Genomic DNA, 19,766 nt, shown 5'->3' with positions numbered 1-19,766 from the left:
CATATCCCCCCCACACAGTATTGCCCCCCCACACAGTATTGCCCCATCACATATCCCCCCCACACAGTATTGCCCCATCACATATCCCCCCACACAGTATTGCCCCATCACATATCCCCCCCACACAGTATTACCCCATCACATATCCCCCCACACAGTATCACCCCATCACATATCCCCCCACACAGTATTACCCCATCACATATCCCCCCACACAGTATTACCCCATCACATATCCCCCCACACAGTATTACCCCATCACATATCCCCCCACACAGTATTACCCCATCACATATCCCCCCACACACACAGTACTGCCCCCATCACATATCCCCCCACACAGTATTACCCCATCACATATCCCCCCACACACACAGTACTGCCCCCATCACATATCCCCCCACACAGTATTACCCCATCACATACCCCCCCACACACACAGTACTGCCCCCATCACATATCCCCCCACACAGTATTACCCCATCACATACCCCCCCACACAGTACTGCCCCCATCACATATCCCCCCACACAGTATTACCCCATCACATATCCCCCCACACAGTATTACCCCATCACATATCCCCCCACACACACAGTACTGCCCCCATCACATATCCCCCCACACAGTATTACCCCATCACATACCCCCCCACACAGTACTGCCCCCTTTACATGACCCCCCCTCCACACACACACAGCACTGCCCCGCTTTTCATACATTTTCCTCCCTTCCCTCTCCACTCCTACCTTTCACAGAGCGGAGGGTGGGAGGCGGGACAGTCGTGGACTGAAGGCGCGGGAGCTGTCGGGTTGACTTTCCGGCGAACTGGTGATTGGCTGCTAGGACCGCCTCCTAGCAACCAATCACCTCCATCTAACATGACAGGCAGCTACCTCTCGGGTCCCGCCCACGGTCCGGGATTGTCCCGCCTCCCGCCGTCTGCTCCTCTTCTCTGCTAACAAATAGCGGAGAAGGCTGGGGACAAAAGCGGCAGCTAAATGGCGAGATCGCCGCGGTCCGGAAAGAGCAGCAGCTCGGGCCGGACACGGACCGCGGGCCGCCATTTAGTGATGCCTGTCCTAAAGGATACCGATGTAACGTCAGTCATGAAACAAGGGTATTTCTTGAACCTAACAGTAGGTAGAGGTGCAGGATATACTCTGAGCATGGTCACTGGAATCCAACCACAGGGATAGAATTTTGTGGGTTTTTTGTCATTGTTTGAGATTTATATGTGTTGTTAGATTCAAAACTTATATAGCTCTCCTGCTTATCTATGCAAGTTGAGGGACGAATTGACGGTAGGGTCTCTTTGTACAAATTAGAGACTTTGCTGCCAATTTAGATCCCTGAGGTACCGCAGACAGGCCAAGTTGCAGTAGGAAAAACCACTGTGAACAAGCCTGCATAATCCCGACCCATATTTACAGTAAAGAGTTATAGAAGGTTTGGAGCGGGATATGTAATTTGATGGGTCATATGCATATATGTAAATATTATGGTAATGGGTTGATTTATGTCATGGTGTAGTGTGACAACGGTGTATTTTAGGCTAGTAAGATGGGCAAGAAAGGCCCTCCTTGAGACTCTGTATCTGAAAGCTGGTTAATATGCTGCTCTGAGTGTGTGAATGGTGAGTGAATGGATACCCCTTGCCTTTACTACACCCTGAAGATGTCAGAAAAAAGAAGAATATACGGAATGGTGACATGGAAGCCGTCACGGAAGTTGGTGTGTCACCCAGTAGCAAAGCAGCACGTGTTCGGAAGCACAGCACGTTAAAACCATTATGGACTGTTCCAAAGAGCTGTTTCTGAAGCACATGTTGGAAGACAGTTAAGGACTGTTCCAGAGGTACTGGTTCTGAAACACATGCTGGAAGACAGTTGAGGACTGTTCCAGAGGTATTGATTATGAAACACATGTTGGAAGTCAGTTATAGACTGTTTCATAGGAGCCGGTTCTGAAGCCTATGTTGAGAGGCGCAACACGGTAAAACCATTGTGGGCTATTCCATAGGAGCTGTTTCTGAAGCACATGCAGTTAAAGACTGTTCCATAGGTTCTGGTCCGGAAGCACGGGTTGGGAAACACAGCACATTAAGACCGTGATGAACTGTTCAATGGGAGCCATGGCTGAAGTAGGGTGATATGCGCCCTTCAGGTGCAAAGCGGCACAAGGGCAGAGGATTTAATAGATGGAAAGTTGAAAAAATTACTGAAGTTCCGCTTTAATATAATGTTGGAAAACACTTTCAACAGATGTATTTCAAAGTCTGTTTCCTGATGTCCACAAGTACCGTAGACTGTGCTCCAAATATGACGAGAAAATCACTTGTATGCGTCAGAACATTCATGCTGTATGACAATCATGATCTTTGTATGACCACCTTTACACATACTGTATGTATTATGTAAGCCGATGAAATATAATATAACATTTATAAGAACACTGCTGTTCTTTATAAGAAACAATATCACAAATTTACAGAAACATAGATGTAAAAGGAAAAATCTAAAATAGGCAAGCAAAACAAATTGTATGCAAATTGTATGCAACTCTTTCTAATACAGTAATATTGTTCAAATACAGTAATAGGCAGACATTTTATGTACAAAATAATGTATGAGAGAGTGTTTTCTCATAATCAACTGATCATTTAAGCTATACAGGTATGTAGGGCTGCAACTAACGATTACTTTCATAATAGATTAGTTGGCCGATTATTGTTTTCGATTAATCGGATAATAGCCTTAAAAAAAAAAAATGCATTTTACATTTTTTTGGGCCCAATTTGTTGTTGGGCAGATTAAAAAACACAAATTGCCACAAAAACACATTACATAATACAGGCATACCCCGCTTTGCGGACACTCACTTTACGTACACTCGCGAGTACGGACATGCCCGCAAGTGTACGTAAAGTGCCTCGCAATTACAGACATTCCCGCGCCGCGCAGTTGCAGTATGATCTGGAGGGCGGAGCTGCCGCCCAGAGTTGTGAGGGAAGAGGCAAAACGTCCTGCGCGTTGCCAGCAAGCCAGTCCAGCATTGCCTGTCGGCCCAGAGGTGCTCAGCATAGGTGCTCAGCATTGCCTGTCAGCAATCCCAGCGCTGCTCAGAGGTGCCGCCAGCCCAGAGCTGTTCACCAGCCACAGTCTGCATAATCGTAAGTACCGTACGCCCCCCCTGCTATTGGCCCTGACCCCCCCCCCACTACCAGCCCTGGACCCATATCATAGCCCCTGACCCCCCCACTGTTATTTTCATTGTTACAGGTACCTATCGTGCCTGCCAGCCCAGAGGTGCCCGCCAGCCAGCACCAAGGCCCAGAGGTGCCTGCCAGCAAGCACCAAGGCCCAGAGGTACCCACCAGCCAGCATCAAGGCCCATAGGTACCCACCAGCCAGCACCAAGGCCCAGAGGTACCCACCAGCACCAAGGCCCAGAGGTACCCACCAGCACCAAGGCCCAGAGGTGCCTGCTAGCCAGCATCAAGGCACATAGGTGCCTGCCAGCCAGTACCAAGGCCCAGGGGTACCCACCAGCCAGCATCAAGGCACATAGGTACCCACCAGCCAGCACCAAGGCCCAGAGGTACCCACCAGCCAGCACCAAGGCCCATAGTTGCCTGCTAGCCAGCATCAAGGCCCATAGGTGCCTGCCAGCCAGTACCAAGGCCCATAGGTGCCTGCCAGCCAGTACCAAGGCCCAGAGGTACCCACCAGCCAGCATCAAGGCCTATAGGTACCCACCAGCCAGCACCAAGGCCCAGAGGTACCCACCAGCCAGCACCAAAGCCCAGAGGTGCCTGCTAGCCAGCATCAAGGCCCAGAGGTACCCACCAGCCAGCATCAAGGCACATAGGTACCCACCAGCCAGCACCAAGGCCCAGAGGTGCCTGCTAGCCAGCATCAAGGCACATAGGTGCCTGCCAGCCAGTACCAAGGTCCAGAGGTACCCACTAGCCAGTACCAATGCCCAGAGGTGCCTGCCAGCCAGCACCAAGACCCAGAGGTGCCAGCCCAGCATTGCCCAGAGGTGTCCGCCAGCCAGCCCAGCATTGCTTGCCAGGTACGCATTGAATAATGGCAGATAGTACCAAAAAAAGCCGTATATCAATTACTTTGGATATGAAGGCTAAAATTATTAAGTTGTATGATGAAGGTGTAACTCAAGCTGAAATAGGCCGAAGGCTAGGCTACACTCGGACTACAGTTAACACCGTCATAAAAAACAGAGAAAAACTTCTTGCAGAAATTAAGAGTGCTACACCTGTTAACACAACAACAATTCGAAAAAGAGATAGCATTGTTGCAGACATGGAGAGACTCTTAATACTTTGGATAGAAAATCAGACTACACGTCATGTTCCTGTCAACCAGGCAATTATACAAACTAAAGCCTTAAGTCTATTCAATGACCTGAAGGCTAAGAAAGGTGAGACAGCAAAGGATGCAGAATTTTCTGCAAGCCGTGGATGGTTTGATAGGTTCAAGAAAAGGTCTAACCTACATAACATTAAAATACAAGGAGAGGCAGCTGCTGCAGATCATAAGGCTGCAGAAAGCTATCCAAGCGAGCTTGCCAAAATTATTCAAGATGGAGGCTACTCCATGGATCAGATTTTTAATGTGGATGAGACTGGTCTATTCTGGAAGAAGATGCCTGCAAGAACCTTTATCGCAATACAGGAAAGATCAATGCCAGGCTACAAGCCAGCTAAAGATAGAATAACCCTTCTGTTAGGTGGCAATGCTTCTGGTACCTTAAAGCTAAAGCCTTTGCTAATTTACAGATGGGAAAATCCAAGAGCTTTGAAGAACTACGTTAAAACTAGGCTTCCATTGCATTGGAGAGCTAACAAAAAAGCATGGGTTACTGCAGCCCTTTTTGAAGATTGGTTTGACACCTGCTTTGTTCCAGAGGTGAAAGCCTATTGCAAGGACAACAATATCCCTTTCCACATTTTGCTGCTTGTTGATAATGCCCCTGGACACCCTCGAACACTAGATGAGCTGAACCCTAACATTCGAGTGCAGTTCCTACCACCAAATACTACCTCACTACTGCAGCCAATAGATCAATGCGTCATTGCCGCCTTCAAGTTAAACTACTTAAAAAGAACATTCAGTAAGTGTATTGCAGCAATAGACAAAGAAGAAGGAGAAGGTAAAGAAGTCCTATCCAAATTCTGGAAAAGCTACAACATCTTGGATTGCATTAAAACTATAAGAGATGCTTGGAATGACATAAAGGAAACCACAATGAAAAGGGCCTGGAAAAAATTATGCCCACAGTTAGTTGATGATTCAGAAGGCTGTGAAGACCATGTAGCTACTGTTACTGAAAATATTGTAGATATGGCAAGGCAGTTAGAGCTGGAGGTGGAGCCAGAAGATGTTGCTGAACTGCTTGCGTCCCACACAGAGTCCCTCAGCAATGAAGATCTTCTAGAACTTGAAGAGGAGAGAGAAGAAGATGTGCAGGATGGGGTTGAGATCATTGATCATCAGCCTGAAGGTTTAACAACAAAAATTCTCTTTGAAGCTTTCCGTCATCTTGATAGCGCCATGGCTCTATTTGAAAAGCATGATAGGGATTTTGAAAGAAGTTCCAAAGTCAATGCTAACATCTCAGGGGCTTATGCCTGTTACAAAGAAATCTACAGGGAGAAAAAGAGAGCTACACTTCAAACCTCCAGCACGCGGATCATCATCAACTGACAGTCTGTTTCCAGCTCTGACATCACCACCGTGTCCTGCTCCTATTGCTACTTGTAGTACACCCAATTCTCCAGCAAGAAAGCGCCTCATTTTTGAAGACTTGACTTGTGAAACAGAAGATACCTGCATAACTGACAGTCCATTTCCAGCTCTGACATCACCATCAAGTCCTGCTCCTACTCTGATTTCTTCTTGTAGTACACCCATTTCGCCAGCAAGAAAGCGTCTCGCCTTTGAAGATTTGACTAGTGAAACAGAAGATACCTGTATGCCTTCACCCTTCCTACCACAATGAATTATCTCAGCTGCTCTGGCTTGCAACAACAATGAGATGGGGTAAGCTTACAATTTTTATTTGAATATTGTGTTTATTTTAGTTATCAATGCATTATTCATATCAGTTATGCTTGTAAATGACTATTGCAATGCAGTGCACACATTTAGAAGTGAAAAAAGGTATTGCTTCACTTTAAGTACATTTTCGCTTTACATACATGCCCCGGTCCCATTGTGTACGTAAAAGCGGGGTATGCCTGTAATAGCATTGTGGGCCAAAAGGAACCAAAACTTCTACATTAGTTGCTGTATAAGCACTTTTTGCGATACGGCACTGCGTCGCTTTAACTGACAATTGCACGTTCGTGCTACGTTGCTCCCCAACAAAATTGACTTCCTTTTTTACCCACAAATAGAGTTTTTTGTGGTATTTGATCACCTCTACGATTTTAATTTTTTGCACTATAAACAAAAATAGAGCGACAATTTTGAAAAAAAAAAAAAAAATCAATATTTTTTACTTTTTGCTATAATAAATATCCCCAAAAAATCTATAAAAAAAAAAAAATTCCAGTTTAGGCCGATACGTATTCTTCTACATATTTTTGGTAAAAAATAAAAATAAAAAATAAAAATCGCATTAAGCGTATATTTATTGGTTTGCGCAAAAGTCATAACAATAGGGGTCGCCGCCACGCACACCTGTGAGACAGACGCATAATGTCGGAAAACCCAGGAAGCACCAATTGCCCTGGTCAAAAGTGCCGTGACCGGAAAAGGGGCGCCCGCCCCCTAAGAGCATAGGTCTGTATGACAGCCTGCCTGATCCACCGAGAAATGGTGGTCGACGAGACCACCAGGCCCTTTTGTGGACCAGACACCGGCACAAAAGGAGCGTCAGATCTCCGAAATGGAGCCGTAGCAGGCAGGTACACCCTCAAAGCGCGTACCACGTCTAAAGTAGGAAACACAACCTCCTTAGGATGCGCTGGCCAAGAACAAAGGGATGGAAGAACAAAGTCCTCTTTCAGGCGAAATGCCAAAACCACATTCGGAAGCACCACCACATAATCCTAATAGAGGATCAAGCATGGTGACTTGCAAGGCAAGACCGCCAACTCAGAAACCCTTCTGACAGAAGTAATGGCTAAAAATGCCACCTTCCAAAATAGTGTCAAGAGAAGAATCTCTCTGAGGTTTCCAAAAAGGCAGGTTCCTGAAGAACCGAGAGCACCAGAGTCCAAACTCATGAGTCTGCAATTTCTCCAGGGGAAGAAAAACCTTCGCCACGAGGAGTCCGGATCAACCCTAGGTACTCTAAACTTTGAGTCGGAACCAGGCCCGACTTCAAAATGTTTAACACCCACCCGAATTTTCGGAGAGTCCACAATGGCTATAGACACATCCTCCACTAATTCTGAGCCAGAAGCTGCTCTCAGAAAAAGGGCGTCTAAGCAGCCCATGATGGCAAAGCCTCGCTGTCCCAGCAAAGCTAGGATAAGTGCGAGCACCCCGATGAAAGCTCTTGGTGCTGACGCTAGATCAAAAGGAAGGGCCACAAACTGACAGTGGACCTCCCCAATCAAAGCACAGAATTTTTGAGACTTGCGAAAAATGGGACATGCATGTATGCATCCTTGATGTCCAAGGACGCCAGAAAATCCCCCGGATGGAGCGCAGCTACCACCAAACAAATGGATTCAGTGCGGAACTACCCATCGTTCACAAAGGCATTTTAGGCCCTTGAAGCCCAAAATCAGACGGACCCCGTCCATCTTTTGGACGGAGAACAGATTCGGATAGAATCTCTCAAACCTCTAGCCCTGGAGGACAGGTAAAAATTACCCCGCAGCTTATCAAGCGCCACACGCCTCAGGGTAGTCTAACGAGCCGCAAGACTCGGGGGGGAAAAAATTCCAAGCGAGGACTCTCTGACGCATTCCTGACAGGCCTAAAACCGCAATGAGGTAGGCAAAAGGAGCTGTGTCCGTCCATGGACGAAAAGAGAAAATTGCATTTGAAAGACCGCTGGGCAAATACAGTGTGACATAAAATATTGCAGCAATTGCCATTTTTTTCCCTAGGGTCTCTGCTAAAATACAAACAATGTTTGGGGGTTCCAAGTAATTTTCTAGCAAAAAAATGTTGATTTTAACTTAAGAAACAAGTATCAGAAAAAGATTTAGGGCCAGATTCTCGTAGTTCAGCGTAATTTTGTGCGGGCGTAACGTATCCTATTTACGTTACGCCTCCGCAACTTAGACGGGCAAGTGCTGTATTCTCAAAGCACTTGCTCCGTAAGTTGCGGCAGCGTAGCGTAAATAGGCCGGCGTAAGCCCGCCTAATTCAAATTTGGAACAGGGGGGCGTGTTTTATGTAAATAACTTGTGACCCGACGTGATTGACGTTTTTCACGAACAGCGCATGTGCCGTCCGTGGAATATCCCAGTGTGCACTTCTCCATAGTACGCCGCAAGGACGTATTGGTTTCAACATGAACGTAAATGACATCCAGCCCCATTCACGGACGGCTTGAGCAAACGACGTAAAATATTAAAAATTCGACGCGGGAACGACGCCCATACTTAACATTGGTAAGCCACCATATAGCAGGGGTAACTTTACGCCGGGAAAAGCCTAACGTAAACGGCGTATCTGTACTGCGTCGGCCGGGTGTACGTTCGTGAATTCGCGTATCTAGCTGATTTACATATTTCTAGGCATAAATCAGCGTACACGCCCCTAGCGGCCAGCGTAAATATGCAGTTAAGATCCGACGGCGTAAGAGACTTACGCCGATCGGATCGAATAGAAATCTATGCGTAACTGATTCTATGAATCAGGCGCATAGATATGACCACGCAACTCAGAGTTACGACGGCGTATCCGGAGATACGCCGTCGTAACTCCCTTGTGAATCCGGGCCTTAGACTTTAAGTGGTTAAACTTCCTGCATTTACACACAGACATTTGCTCTAAGAAGGAAGTTAGTTACAATGTTTCATGTTGTTACAAACTTGGCAGACTGCATTTTTTCTTTACACAAAGAAAAAAAATCCCTTTGATCTAAGAAGGAAGCATTAGTTACAATGTTTCCTGTTAAGAACTTTGAAGACTGCCCTGATATTTTCTTTTGACAGCTGAGTGAGCAGATAAAGGGCTAGATTCACGTAGAATCGCGTAACTTTGTGCGGGCGTAACGTATCCTATTTACGTTACGCCTCCGCAACTTTTACAGGCAAGTGCCGTATTCTTAAAAGAAAGTTGCGGCGGCGTAGCGTAAATAGGCCAGCATAAGCCCGCTTAATTCAAATAGTGAAGAGGTGGGCGTGTGTTTTGTAAATTAGGCTTGACCCGACGTGATTGACGGTTTTTCCAAACGGCGCATGCGTCGTCCGTGGAATTTCCCAGTGTGCATTGCTCCAAAGTACGCCGCAAGGACGTAATTGGTTTCGACGTGAACGTAAATGACGTCCAGCCCCATTCACGAACGAATTACGCAAACGACGTAAAAAATTCTAAATTCGACGCGGGAACGACGGGCATACTTAACATTGGTAAGCCGCACTTACGCCACCATATAGCAGGAGTAACTATACACCGGGAAAAGCCTAACGTAAACGGCGTAAATGTACTGCGTCGGCCGGGCGTACGTTCGTGAATTTGCGTATCTTGCTGATTTACATATTTTGACGCGTAAATCAGCATACACGCCCCTAGCGGTCAGCGGAAAAATGCAGTTACCTTCCGACGGCGTAAGAGACTTACGCCGGTCAGATCTAATAGATATCTATGCGTAACTGATTCTAAGAATCAGGCGCATAGATAAGACCGGTCGGACGCAAAGATACGACGGCATATCTGGAGATACGTCGTCGTATCTCCTCTAAGAATCTGGCCCACAGTCTCTCCACTTGTTATTTGAAAGAATCGGCAAACTCTGCATTGGAGATCGTCAGGGGGGTTGAATCGAGGTCATGATATTTTTAACGATTAATTGTGCAGCTCTACTAATTACATTTACCTATTATGACTTTCATTGTTTTCTGTATTGTATTTTTGCAAATACAATATAGTTTCATCACATAAGCTAATATCTTTTCGTAATTCAAAGATCCGTTGCTTTTCTTGCAATGATTTGGCAATGCAACCTGGGGAAAAAAATGCACAAATTAATGACTAGTTTAAGCTTTAAAAAAAAATATACAAAAAAACAGGAACAATGATTAAACAAAATGTGTCATACATATGTCACTTCAAAACCTTTGCATTCTCAATTTTGGGGCTCAAAAGCGTAAAACTGATTTGAACCGGATTTTAAATGAATCGGAACTCAGGTATTACCTCAAAAACACCCTCATCTTTTCATTTAACATTAATAAACTTGTATTAGAAAGTTCACAGGCTAAGATTATATAGAGGTTATTTACTATAACTGCATGGTGCAAAATCTGGTACAGCTCTGTATAGAAACCAATCAGCTTCCATGTTTTATTGTCAAAGCTTAAAGGGGTTGTAAACCTTTGTGTTTTTTCACCTTAATGCATCCTATGCATTAAGGTGAAAAAATACCTTGCAGTCACCGCCCCCCCCCGTTTTACTTATCTGAGCCCCGGAATATCCATGGGCGCAATTCCACATTGCTTTTCCCCAGCTCGTTGGCTTTTCATTGGATGATTGTTAGCAGCGCGGCCATTGGCTCCTGCCGCTGTCAATCAAATCAATGACACAGCGCGACGGGGGGTGGGCCCGAGTCATACACTTGGCGGCTATGGCCACCGAGTGTATCACATAGGAGCGTGCCCGCAAGGTAACCCTTTTGGGAGAGAGCTTCCCAGAGGGGATTAGCTCTTGCGGGGAGGAGCCGCAAGAGCCATCGTGGGACCCCAGAAGAGGACGATCGAAGCCACGCTGTGCAAAACTAAATGCACAGTGGAGGGAAGTATGGCATGTTTGTTTTAAAAAAAAAAAAACTGAACTTTTAGTATCCCTTTAATTGATTAATTTGAAGTTAGAAGTTGATTGGCTACCATGCACAGCTGCGGCAGATTTTGAGTCCACCAGTTTTAGTAAATCAACCCAATGTATTTATGTACAGTACAGACCAAAAGTTTGGACACATCTTCTCATTCAAAGAGTTTTCTTTATTTTCATGACTATGAAAATTGTAGATTCACACTGAAGGCATCAAAACTATGAATTAACACATGTGGAATTATACATAACAAAAAAGTGTGAAACAACTGAAAATATATTTCATATTCTAGGTTCTTCAAAGTAGCCACCTTTTGCAGCAGACACATCTCTAGAACTGGTAAGAGGAGACTGTGTGAATCAGGCCTTCATGGTAGAATATCTGCTAGGAAACCACTGCTAAAGAAAGGCAACAAGCAGAAGAGACTTGCTTGGGCTAAAGAACACAAGGAATGGACATTAGACCAGTGGAAATCTGTGCTTTGGTCTGATGAGTCCAAACTTGAGATCTTTGGTTCCAACCCCCGTGTCTTTGTGCGACGCAGAAAAGGTGAACGGATGGACTCTACATGCCTGGTTCCCACTGTGAAGCATGGAGGAGGTGGTGTGATGGTGTGGGGGTGCTTTGCTGGTGACACTGTTGGGGATTTATTCAAAATTGAAGGCATACTGAACCAGCATGGCTACCACAGCATCTTGCAGCGGCATGCTATTCCATCCGGTTTGCGTTTAGTTAGACCATCATTTATTTTTTAACAGGACAATGACCCCAAACACACCTCCAGGCTGTGTAAGGGCTATTTGACCAAGAAGGAGAGTGATGGGGTGCTGTGCCAGGTGACTACCTCTTGAAGCTCATCAAGAGAATGCCAAGAGTGTGCAAAGCAGTAATCAAAGCAAAAGGTGGCTACTTTGAAGAACCTAGAATATGAAATATATTTTCAGTTGTTTCACACTTTTTTGTTATGTATAATTCCACATGTGTTAATTCATAGTTTTGATGCCTTCAGTGTGAATCTACAATTTTCATAGTCATGAAAATAAAGAAAACTCTTTCAGTGAGAAGGTGTGTCCAAACTTTTGGTCTGTACTGTATGTATTAGGTGCTGGGGAAAGTGACTGTGGGCTAACACAATCTAACCATTGTCTAAATATTCCGTTTTGGACGTTATTTGCATATATGCAGTTCTTACACTGCCACAGCTGATGTGCTTGCATGATATGGGCACTTCGTATTCCTGCAAAATGTTTGGATTGTTTAGACCTGCCCATCACCATAGTAAGTTAAATGTGTTGGTAGTGCCCATTTAAGGCAGCCAGATCATTTGTTCGCTACTATGTAGTAAAGGCTTGAAGAAATTATGGTGCCTACTTTATTAGGTAAGCCACAATGGCAGCTCTGCTCTAACTGCTGTATTTGCAGTAAAAAAAAAAAAAGCTTTAGGATGGCAAAATATTTTCTTCATCTAATCAAGACATGAGTGCTAGTCACATGAGAAATCAGTGTCCAAAAGTTTAAAAGCAGACAAAAAACAAGTTTTTAATGTCACAAACAGAATGTGGTTTTGATGAATAGTTTCTTCCTAATTATTCAAACTATTTAGCATAAATATTAAAATAATTATCTGTTTCTTAATGCTTCACTAACCAGTTGCACATTATATATAAAACGTTCTAGGTATATGGCAATGTTCCTTGCAACCTATGATTATTCATATTTCACATACTTTAGTAAAGTGGTTGTAAAGGCACAAGGTTTTTTTTACCTTTATGCATTCTACAGTTGCAATAAAAAGTATGTGAACCCTTTTGGAATGATATGGATTTCTGCACAAATTGGTCATAAAATGTGATCTGATCTTCATCCAAGTCACAACAATAGACAATTACAGTCTGCTTAAACTAATAACACACAAAGAATTACTGTATTTTTCGGACCACAAGACACACTTTTTTCCCGCAAAAATATGGTGGAAAATGTGCCTGGGTCTATTGGTCCGAATACTGAATGTCCACGTCCACCCCCCCCCCCCCCTCCCTGCCTTTTAACATACCGGTGGTCCAAGAGAGATGTCAGCAGATAGCAGGCAGCCAGCGCGATCAGCTTGAGCTCACGGGGGGGGGGGGTTGCAGACTAATCTGCGGCATCTTTTTCCCAGCAGTAATAAACAGTAGGGACAGGGGGGGCCATTGTAGCCACCAGTAAGCTTTGCAGTGCGCGGATGCACGCCCACACATCGTGACTGTGTTGCGCCGTGTAAGATGCTCGTTGGTGACGCTACAGTGCATGCGCCGCTTTTAGACCTAGGAAACCAAGCGTAGAGCTGCTGCACACCACTATAGCAGACTCGGAATAACCCCTCACATGCCGCAGCAGCTGTGGGTTATGCAATGGACACACAGGCTGGCTGTATTACATAACACAGGCTGGATGGGGGCACACCATGAATATGAATAAGGAGGGGGGCAATGATCCCTGTATGATGGAGGGGGGCACTGATCCCTGTATGATGGAAGAGGGGGCAGTGTCCCCCCCCTCCTCCATCATCATACATGGATCAGTGCCCCCCCTCCATCATACAGGAATCAGTGCCCCCCCCCTCCATCATACAGGAATCAGTGCCCCCCCTCCAGGGCCGATCCTAGGGTCACATGCGCCTGGGTGCAGAAATATTTCTGGCGCCCCTACAAGGGCGTGGTCACCTTACTAACTCCTCCCCCTTTACAAATTTTCTATGGCAACAATTCAAACACAGAGATGCTCCCCTAAAGAGTCATTGTTGCCCTGGGATCCTCCCACGATCTCTTAACAATAAACAAAATACAGGAAGAGAAGCAGAGTACTCTTGGACCTGAAGGGAGGTCTCTCTAATGGACACAGAGAGGGCCTTTATTAGAGAGTCTGTTTAGAAAGAGCCCCAGACATGATACAAGAGATGGTCAGAGACTGCAGACATGGTACAAGAGATCAATGCAGCCTCACCAGTGCCCATCAAATGCAACCTTATCAGTGCCCACCAAATACAGCCTACCATTGCTCACCAATTGTAGCCTACCAGTGCCCACCAAATGCAGCCTATCAGTGCCCACCAAACGCAGCCTATCAGTGCCCACCAAACGCAGTCTATGAGTGCCCACCAAACGCAGCCTACCAGTGACCACCAAATGCAGCCTACCAGTGACCACCAAATGCAGCCTACCAGTGCCCACCAAATGCAGCCTAACATTGCTCACCAATTGTAGCCTACCAGTGCCCACCAATTGCAGTCTTATTAGTGCCCACCAAATGCAGCCTACCATTGCTGACCAATTGTAGCCTACCAGTGCCCATCAAATGCAGCCTCACCGGTGCCCATCAATGCAGCCTCACCGGTGCCCATCAATGCAGCCTCACCGGTGCCCATCAATGCAGCCTCACCGGTGCAGCTTATCAGTAGCTAACAGTGCGGCCTCATCAGTGTAGCATTTCAGTGCTGCCTTATCAGTGCAGCTTAAGGCTACTTTCACACTGAGGCACTTTGCAGCTGCTATAGCGGCTGCAAAGCTGGCAGGATGGTAAAAAAAAGTCCTGCAAGCCGCATCTTTGAGGCACTGTAAGAGCGGTGTATACACCGCTCTTACAGCTACACTGATGCCTCAGTGTGAAAGTAGCCTTAGAGTGCCGCCTAATCAGTGGCAATGCGTGCAGCCTCAACCTCCTTAAAGCGGGGGTTCACCCAAAAAAACATTTCTAACATTACATTGAGCCGAGTTGCGATAATGACATTAGGCTGTTTTTTTTTTATTTCCTTGCCGTACAATACCGTTTTATCTATATTTTTACCGCGGCTTCCGGGTATGTAATCTGCGGGACTGGGCGTTCCCATTCACATGTTAATTGATTGACATGCTTCCGACCGGCGCATACAGCGCGTCACGAGTTGCCGAAAGAAGCCGGACTGCGAGTCGACTCTATACGGTGCCTGCGCACCGACGTTCGGCTTCTTTCGGCAACTCGTGACGCGCTGTATGCGCCGGTCGGAAGCCTGTCACTCAATTAACATGTGAATCGGAACGCCCAGTCCCGCAGATTACATACCCGGAAGCCGCGGTAAAAATATAGATAAAACGGTATTGTACGGCAAGGAAATAAAAAAAAAACAGCCTAATGTCATTATCACAACTCGGCTCAATGTAATGTTAGAATTTTATTTTTTGGGTGTACCCCCGCTTTAATGAGTTTGCATTGATTTCAGCATGCATGGAACACTTGCACATGCTGAAATCAATGCAAACTCATTAAACAGACCACATTCATTGAAAGTTCATTAATATGCAGATCATGCTATTGCAATAAAGTGATCCATGTATGCAAACTCATTAAACACCTTCAGTGAAAGTTCATGTACTGCAAAGTTTTCAAAACATGAACTTTCACTGAAGAGAGACTGTTTAATGAGTTTGCATGCATGGATCACTTTATTGCAATAGCATATTAAATTGTACCTGCTCTCCCTAGCAGGGGGTTCCCCTCGTGCTTCTCTCTCTCCTCGTCCCCCTCATGTCATCAGATAGCCCCTCCCAAGAGAGGATGCAGTCATGAACAGCCAGCCACACAAAGGGGGTGGGCGGGGCATTAGTCTCCGCCTCCGCCAGTCTAATTTGTAATCCACAATGTCAGTCATCATCATCTGCGGCTTATGGAGAGCGCTCCGCGCTCCGTCCTCCCCCGGCCAAGCATGATACACAATAAAGATACGCACAAGTAGCGCTACAGCAAGCCGGCCGCCGCACTGCACAGTCTGAAAAAAAAAAAGTAAAACAGGTTGAGGCAGCGCGGCGGGCGTTTTATCAATAAGGTAAGCGGCCCCTCTCGGCTCAGTCCGCCCCTGAACTTAACGTGATCACGGCGCCCTCCCTCGCCACTCCTCCAGGACGAAAAACATCGGCGCTCACCACCAGGGCAGCTGCTGCGGGAAAAGCACAATCATAATTCATTGGCAACACACTCGGGACCAACGGTGCTCCTGATTCTTTGGCGCCCCCTCCCCTCTGGCGCCTGGGTGCAGTGCACCCTGTGCACCCCGTCTCGGATCGGCCCTGCCCCCCTCCATCATACAGGAATCAGTGCCCCCCCTCCTCCATCATATTCATGGTGTGCCCCATCCAGCCTGTGTTATGTAATACAGCCAGCCTGTGTCTCCGTTGTGAGCCGTCGCCATATCCCGCAGCTGCTGTGGCATGTGAGTGGTTAATACGAGTCAGCTATAGTGGTGTGCCCCATCCAGCCTGTGTTATCCAATAGTGTTCACTTTACATGGTTGAACTATTATTCTGTTATATTTTAATAAATATTTCAGTAGACCATTTGGGTCAGAATATTTTTTTCTCTCATTTTCCTCCTCTAAAACCTAGGTGCATCTTATGGTCTAAAAAAAATACGGTACATGTTAACAAGTTTTTATTGAGCACACCATGTAAACATTCACAGTGCAGGTGGAAAAAGTATGTGAACCCTTGGATTTAATAACTGGTTGAACCTCCTTTGGCAGCAATAACTTCAACCAAACGTTTCCTGTAGTTGCAGATCAGACGTGCACAACGGTCAGGAGTCATTCTTGACCATTCCTCTTTACAGTTCAGCAATAATCTTGGGATGTCTGGTGCGAATCGCTTTCTTGAGGTCATGCCACAACATCTCAATCGGGTTGAGGTCAGGACTCTGACTGGGCCACTCCAGAAGGCATGTTTTCTTCTGTTTAAGCCATTCTGTTGTTAATTAACTTCTATGCTTTGGGTCGTTGTCCTGTTGCAACACCCATCTTCTGTTGAGCTTCAGATGGTGGACAGATGGTCTTAAGTTCTCCTGCAAAATGTTTTGATAAACTTGGGAATTAATTTTTCTTTCGATGATAGCAATCCGTCCAGGCCCTGGCGCAGCAAAGCAGCCCCAAACCATGATGCCCCCACCACCATACTTCACAGTTGGGATGAGGTTTTGATGTTGGTGCGCTGTGCCTCTATTTCTCCACACATAGTGTTGTGTGTTTCTTCCAAACAACTCAACTTTGGTTTCATCTGTCCACAGAATATTTTGCCAGTACTGCTGTGGAACATCCAGGTGCTCTTGTGCAAACTGTAAACGTGCAGCAATGTTTTTCTCTGTGGTTTCCTCCCATGAAATCCATTCTTGTTTAGTGTTTTATGTATCGTAGATTCGCTAACAGGGATGTAAGCATATGCCAGAGACTTTTGTAAGTCTTTAGCTGACACTCTAGGATTCTTCCTCACCTCATTGAGCAGTCTGTGCTCTTGCAGTCATCTTTACAGGATGGCCAGTCCTAGGGAGAGTAGCAGCAGTGCTGAACTTTCTCCATTTATAGACAATTTGTCTTACCGTGGACTGATGAACAGCAAGGCTTTTGGAGATACTTTTATAACCCTTTCCAGCTTTATGCAAGTCAACAATTCTTAGTCGTAGGTCTTCTGAGAGCTCTTTTGTGCGAGGCATCATTCACATCAGGCAATGCTTCTTGTGAAAAGCAAAGCCAGAACTGGTGTGTGTTTTTCATAGGGCAGCAGTAACCAACACCTCCAATCTCATCTCATTGATTGGACTCCAGTTGGCTGACACCTCACTCCAATTAGCTCTAGGAGATGTCATTAGTCTAGGGGTTCACATACTTTTTCCACATGCACTGTGAATGTTTACATGGTGTGTTCAATAAAAACATGGTAACATTTAATTCTTTGTGTGTTATTAGTTTTACTATTGTTGCGACTTAGATGAAGATCAGATCACATTTTATGACCAATTTGTGCAGAAATCCATATCATTCCGAAGGGGTTCACATACTTTTTCTTGCAACTGTATATTCTAGCAGCCCCCCAAAATACTTACCTGAGCTCCCTCTCAATCCAGCAATGTCCACGAGAACCTTGGCTTAGTGTCTTTTGGCAGCACAGCCAGTAAGCTATTCAGGAGGAGGGGGCGGGGCCGAGCTGCGGCTCCATGTGTGAATAGACCCACAGGGCAATGGCTCGGGAGCACACCTGCTTGGGTGCCCCCACAGAAAGTTGCTTGCTGTGGGGGCACCCAGCAGAAGGGAGGGGCCAGGAGTATCGGCATGGGACCCGAGAAGAGAAGAATTCAGGCTACTCTGTAAAAAAACATTACAAAGAGCAGGTAAGTATGACATGTTTATTTAAATGTAGAAAAAAAAAGAAGGGTTTAGTAACACTTTAATATTGTTTCAGACTTACGCTGGATATATTCTTTGGCATTTTCCTTTTTCTGAGATTCTTGTTCACTCTGAAAAACTAAAGAATTTATTCACATATTAAAACAGTAACATCTGAAACTGATGTCAAACAAATACATTGTATCCTTCATACCTGCTTCTAACAGGAGCTTGTCAAAGGTGCTTACGTCCATCTCATTCATTTTCAACTGTGATACTTAAGATACAGAAATATGAAAATAAAGTAAGCCACCTTAAAATACAATACGAGCATGGGGAGCAAAATCAGCAAATGTCGAATAGTGAGATAAACTTTAAAAATGAACAGATTTGAACTAACCATTGATGTATTCACAATCCAAAGTTGTTTGTGAAGCTAGACTGTTTAAAAAAAATCCTGCATCTGAAGTGATTATGCCTAGTATAAAAGTAGGTTCTAAGTACCAACATCTACTTGTTCAGACTAACTCAGGCATTAAATAGAATCAGTTGCCGATTCATCCAGGAATTGTCCATGCTGTGGACAAGTCTTTTAGCAATATGCTTAAAGGAAAATCTAGCAGCTTAGCCACTGAACCAAAATAATTGGTCTAAGATCCCAATAAATCTCTGTTGTATACCAGGATGTCTAAACATGTGGTTTAGAAAGTCCTACATGGCACAGGGAATCCTATTTAATGAAACACTATCCAGGTTAGTGTTGTCAGCGGGAACATGTTTTCATGGTAGCTTAATCTGCAGCCAGAAGCTTGTAGCATGTTCTGCGTTTCCTACCGAAGTTACCACCAGGTGTTTCTAGCTTCCTTTTAACACATAGAATGAAAATGTTAAGATAAAAGTTGTCGGTTTTCCTATTTTTCATATTGTTTTTCTCTAACTTCATATAGTTTGATACAGAACACTTGGAAGCAGATTTCATGGTTTGGGACTTATTCATACTTGGCAATCCGGTCTCTCTTCTCCTCTTAGGCTAGGTTCACACTAGTGGGGCTGCGATATGATCCGATTTTCAGTGCGATTATGTACAATTGTATGACTTGGTTGCATTTTGAATTTGGTTGGCATATTCTATGGGGAATAAATCGCATCAAAGTAACAAAGGACCCACTTCCAAAATCACACCATGATGTGTTGCATTGATGTGAATGAGCACCAGCATAATTTTTGTCAAATTTTGATATAGCTTTAGTCATAGACTTTTGATTAAATACCATTTTAGATTTAGTCGTATTTTAGTCATCTGAATTGCTTTAGTTTTAGTAGCATTTAAGTCGATTAAAAGAGTGTTAATTTTGTGTTTTTAATGGTGCTCATCAGTGTTAATTTTGGCGTTGATTATATTTTTATCAACTAAATTAACACTGATGAGCACCTTTGAAAATAATGTGATTTCTATTGTCATACAATTCTGTGCAAATCAAGTCGCATCTGAAATCGCACAAGTGTGAACCAGGCCTCAGAGAAAATAGAGAACAAAGTATCAAACATACCAAAACAGTCTTAAAGCAATAGTATTGCGCAGTTGAAGAAAAAAAAATCCCCTGCAAGGCAATCTGATAATGTGCTA

At 45.0% G+C, this 19,766-nt stretch overlaps 2 protein-coding genes across 2 annotated transcripts in view; one reads left to right on the top strand and one right to left on the bottom strand.

The window, feature by feature from the left end:
- Window positions 1-10,143, bottom strand: part of LOC120920365 (protein SIX6OS1-like) — an 88,379-nt gene extending 78,236 nt beyond the window's left edge. Inside the window, exon 1 of the mRNA XM_040332402.1 lies at window positions 10,030-10,143. The gene's annotated coding sequence lies outside the window, so the exon portion shown is untranslated. The remainder of the gene's footprint in view (window positions 1-10,029) is intronic.
- LOC120920364 (tigger transposable element-derived protein 1-like) lies at window positions 3,959-6,259 on the top strand. Its single transcript, XM_040332401.1, has one exon. The coding sequence runs from the start codon at window positions 4,092-4,094 to the stop codon at window positions 5,727-5,729; it is 1,638 nt and encodes a 545-aa protein (XP_040188335.1). The 5' UTR covers window positions 3,959-4,091; the 3' UTR covers window positions 5,730-6,259.
- Window positions 10,144-19,766: the final 9,623 nt, after the last annotated feature.

This window comes from Rana temporaria, chromosome 13 (genome assembly GCF_905171775.1).
Source record: "Rana temporaria chromosome 13, aRanTem1.1, whole genome shotgun sequence".
In the NCBI taxonomy this organism is placed as follows: Eukaryota; Metazoa; Chordata; class Amphibia; order Anura; family Ranidae; genus Rana; species Rana temporaria.
The sequence above is the reverse complement of the archived record's forward strand: the minus strand, read 5'-3'. Positions and strand labels throughout refer to the sequence as shown.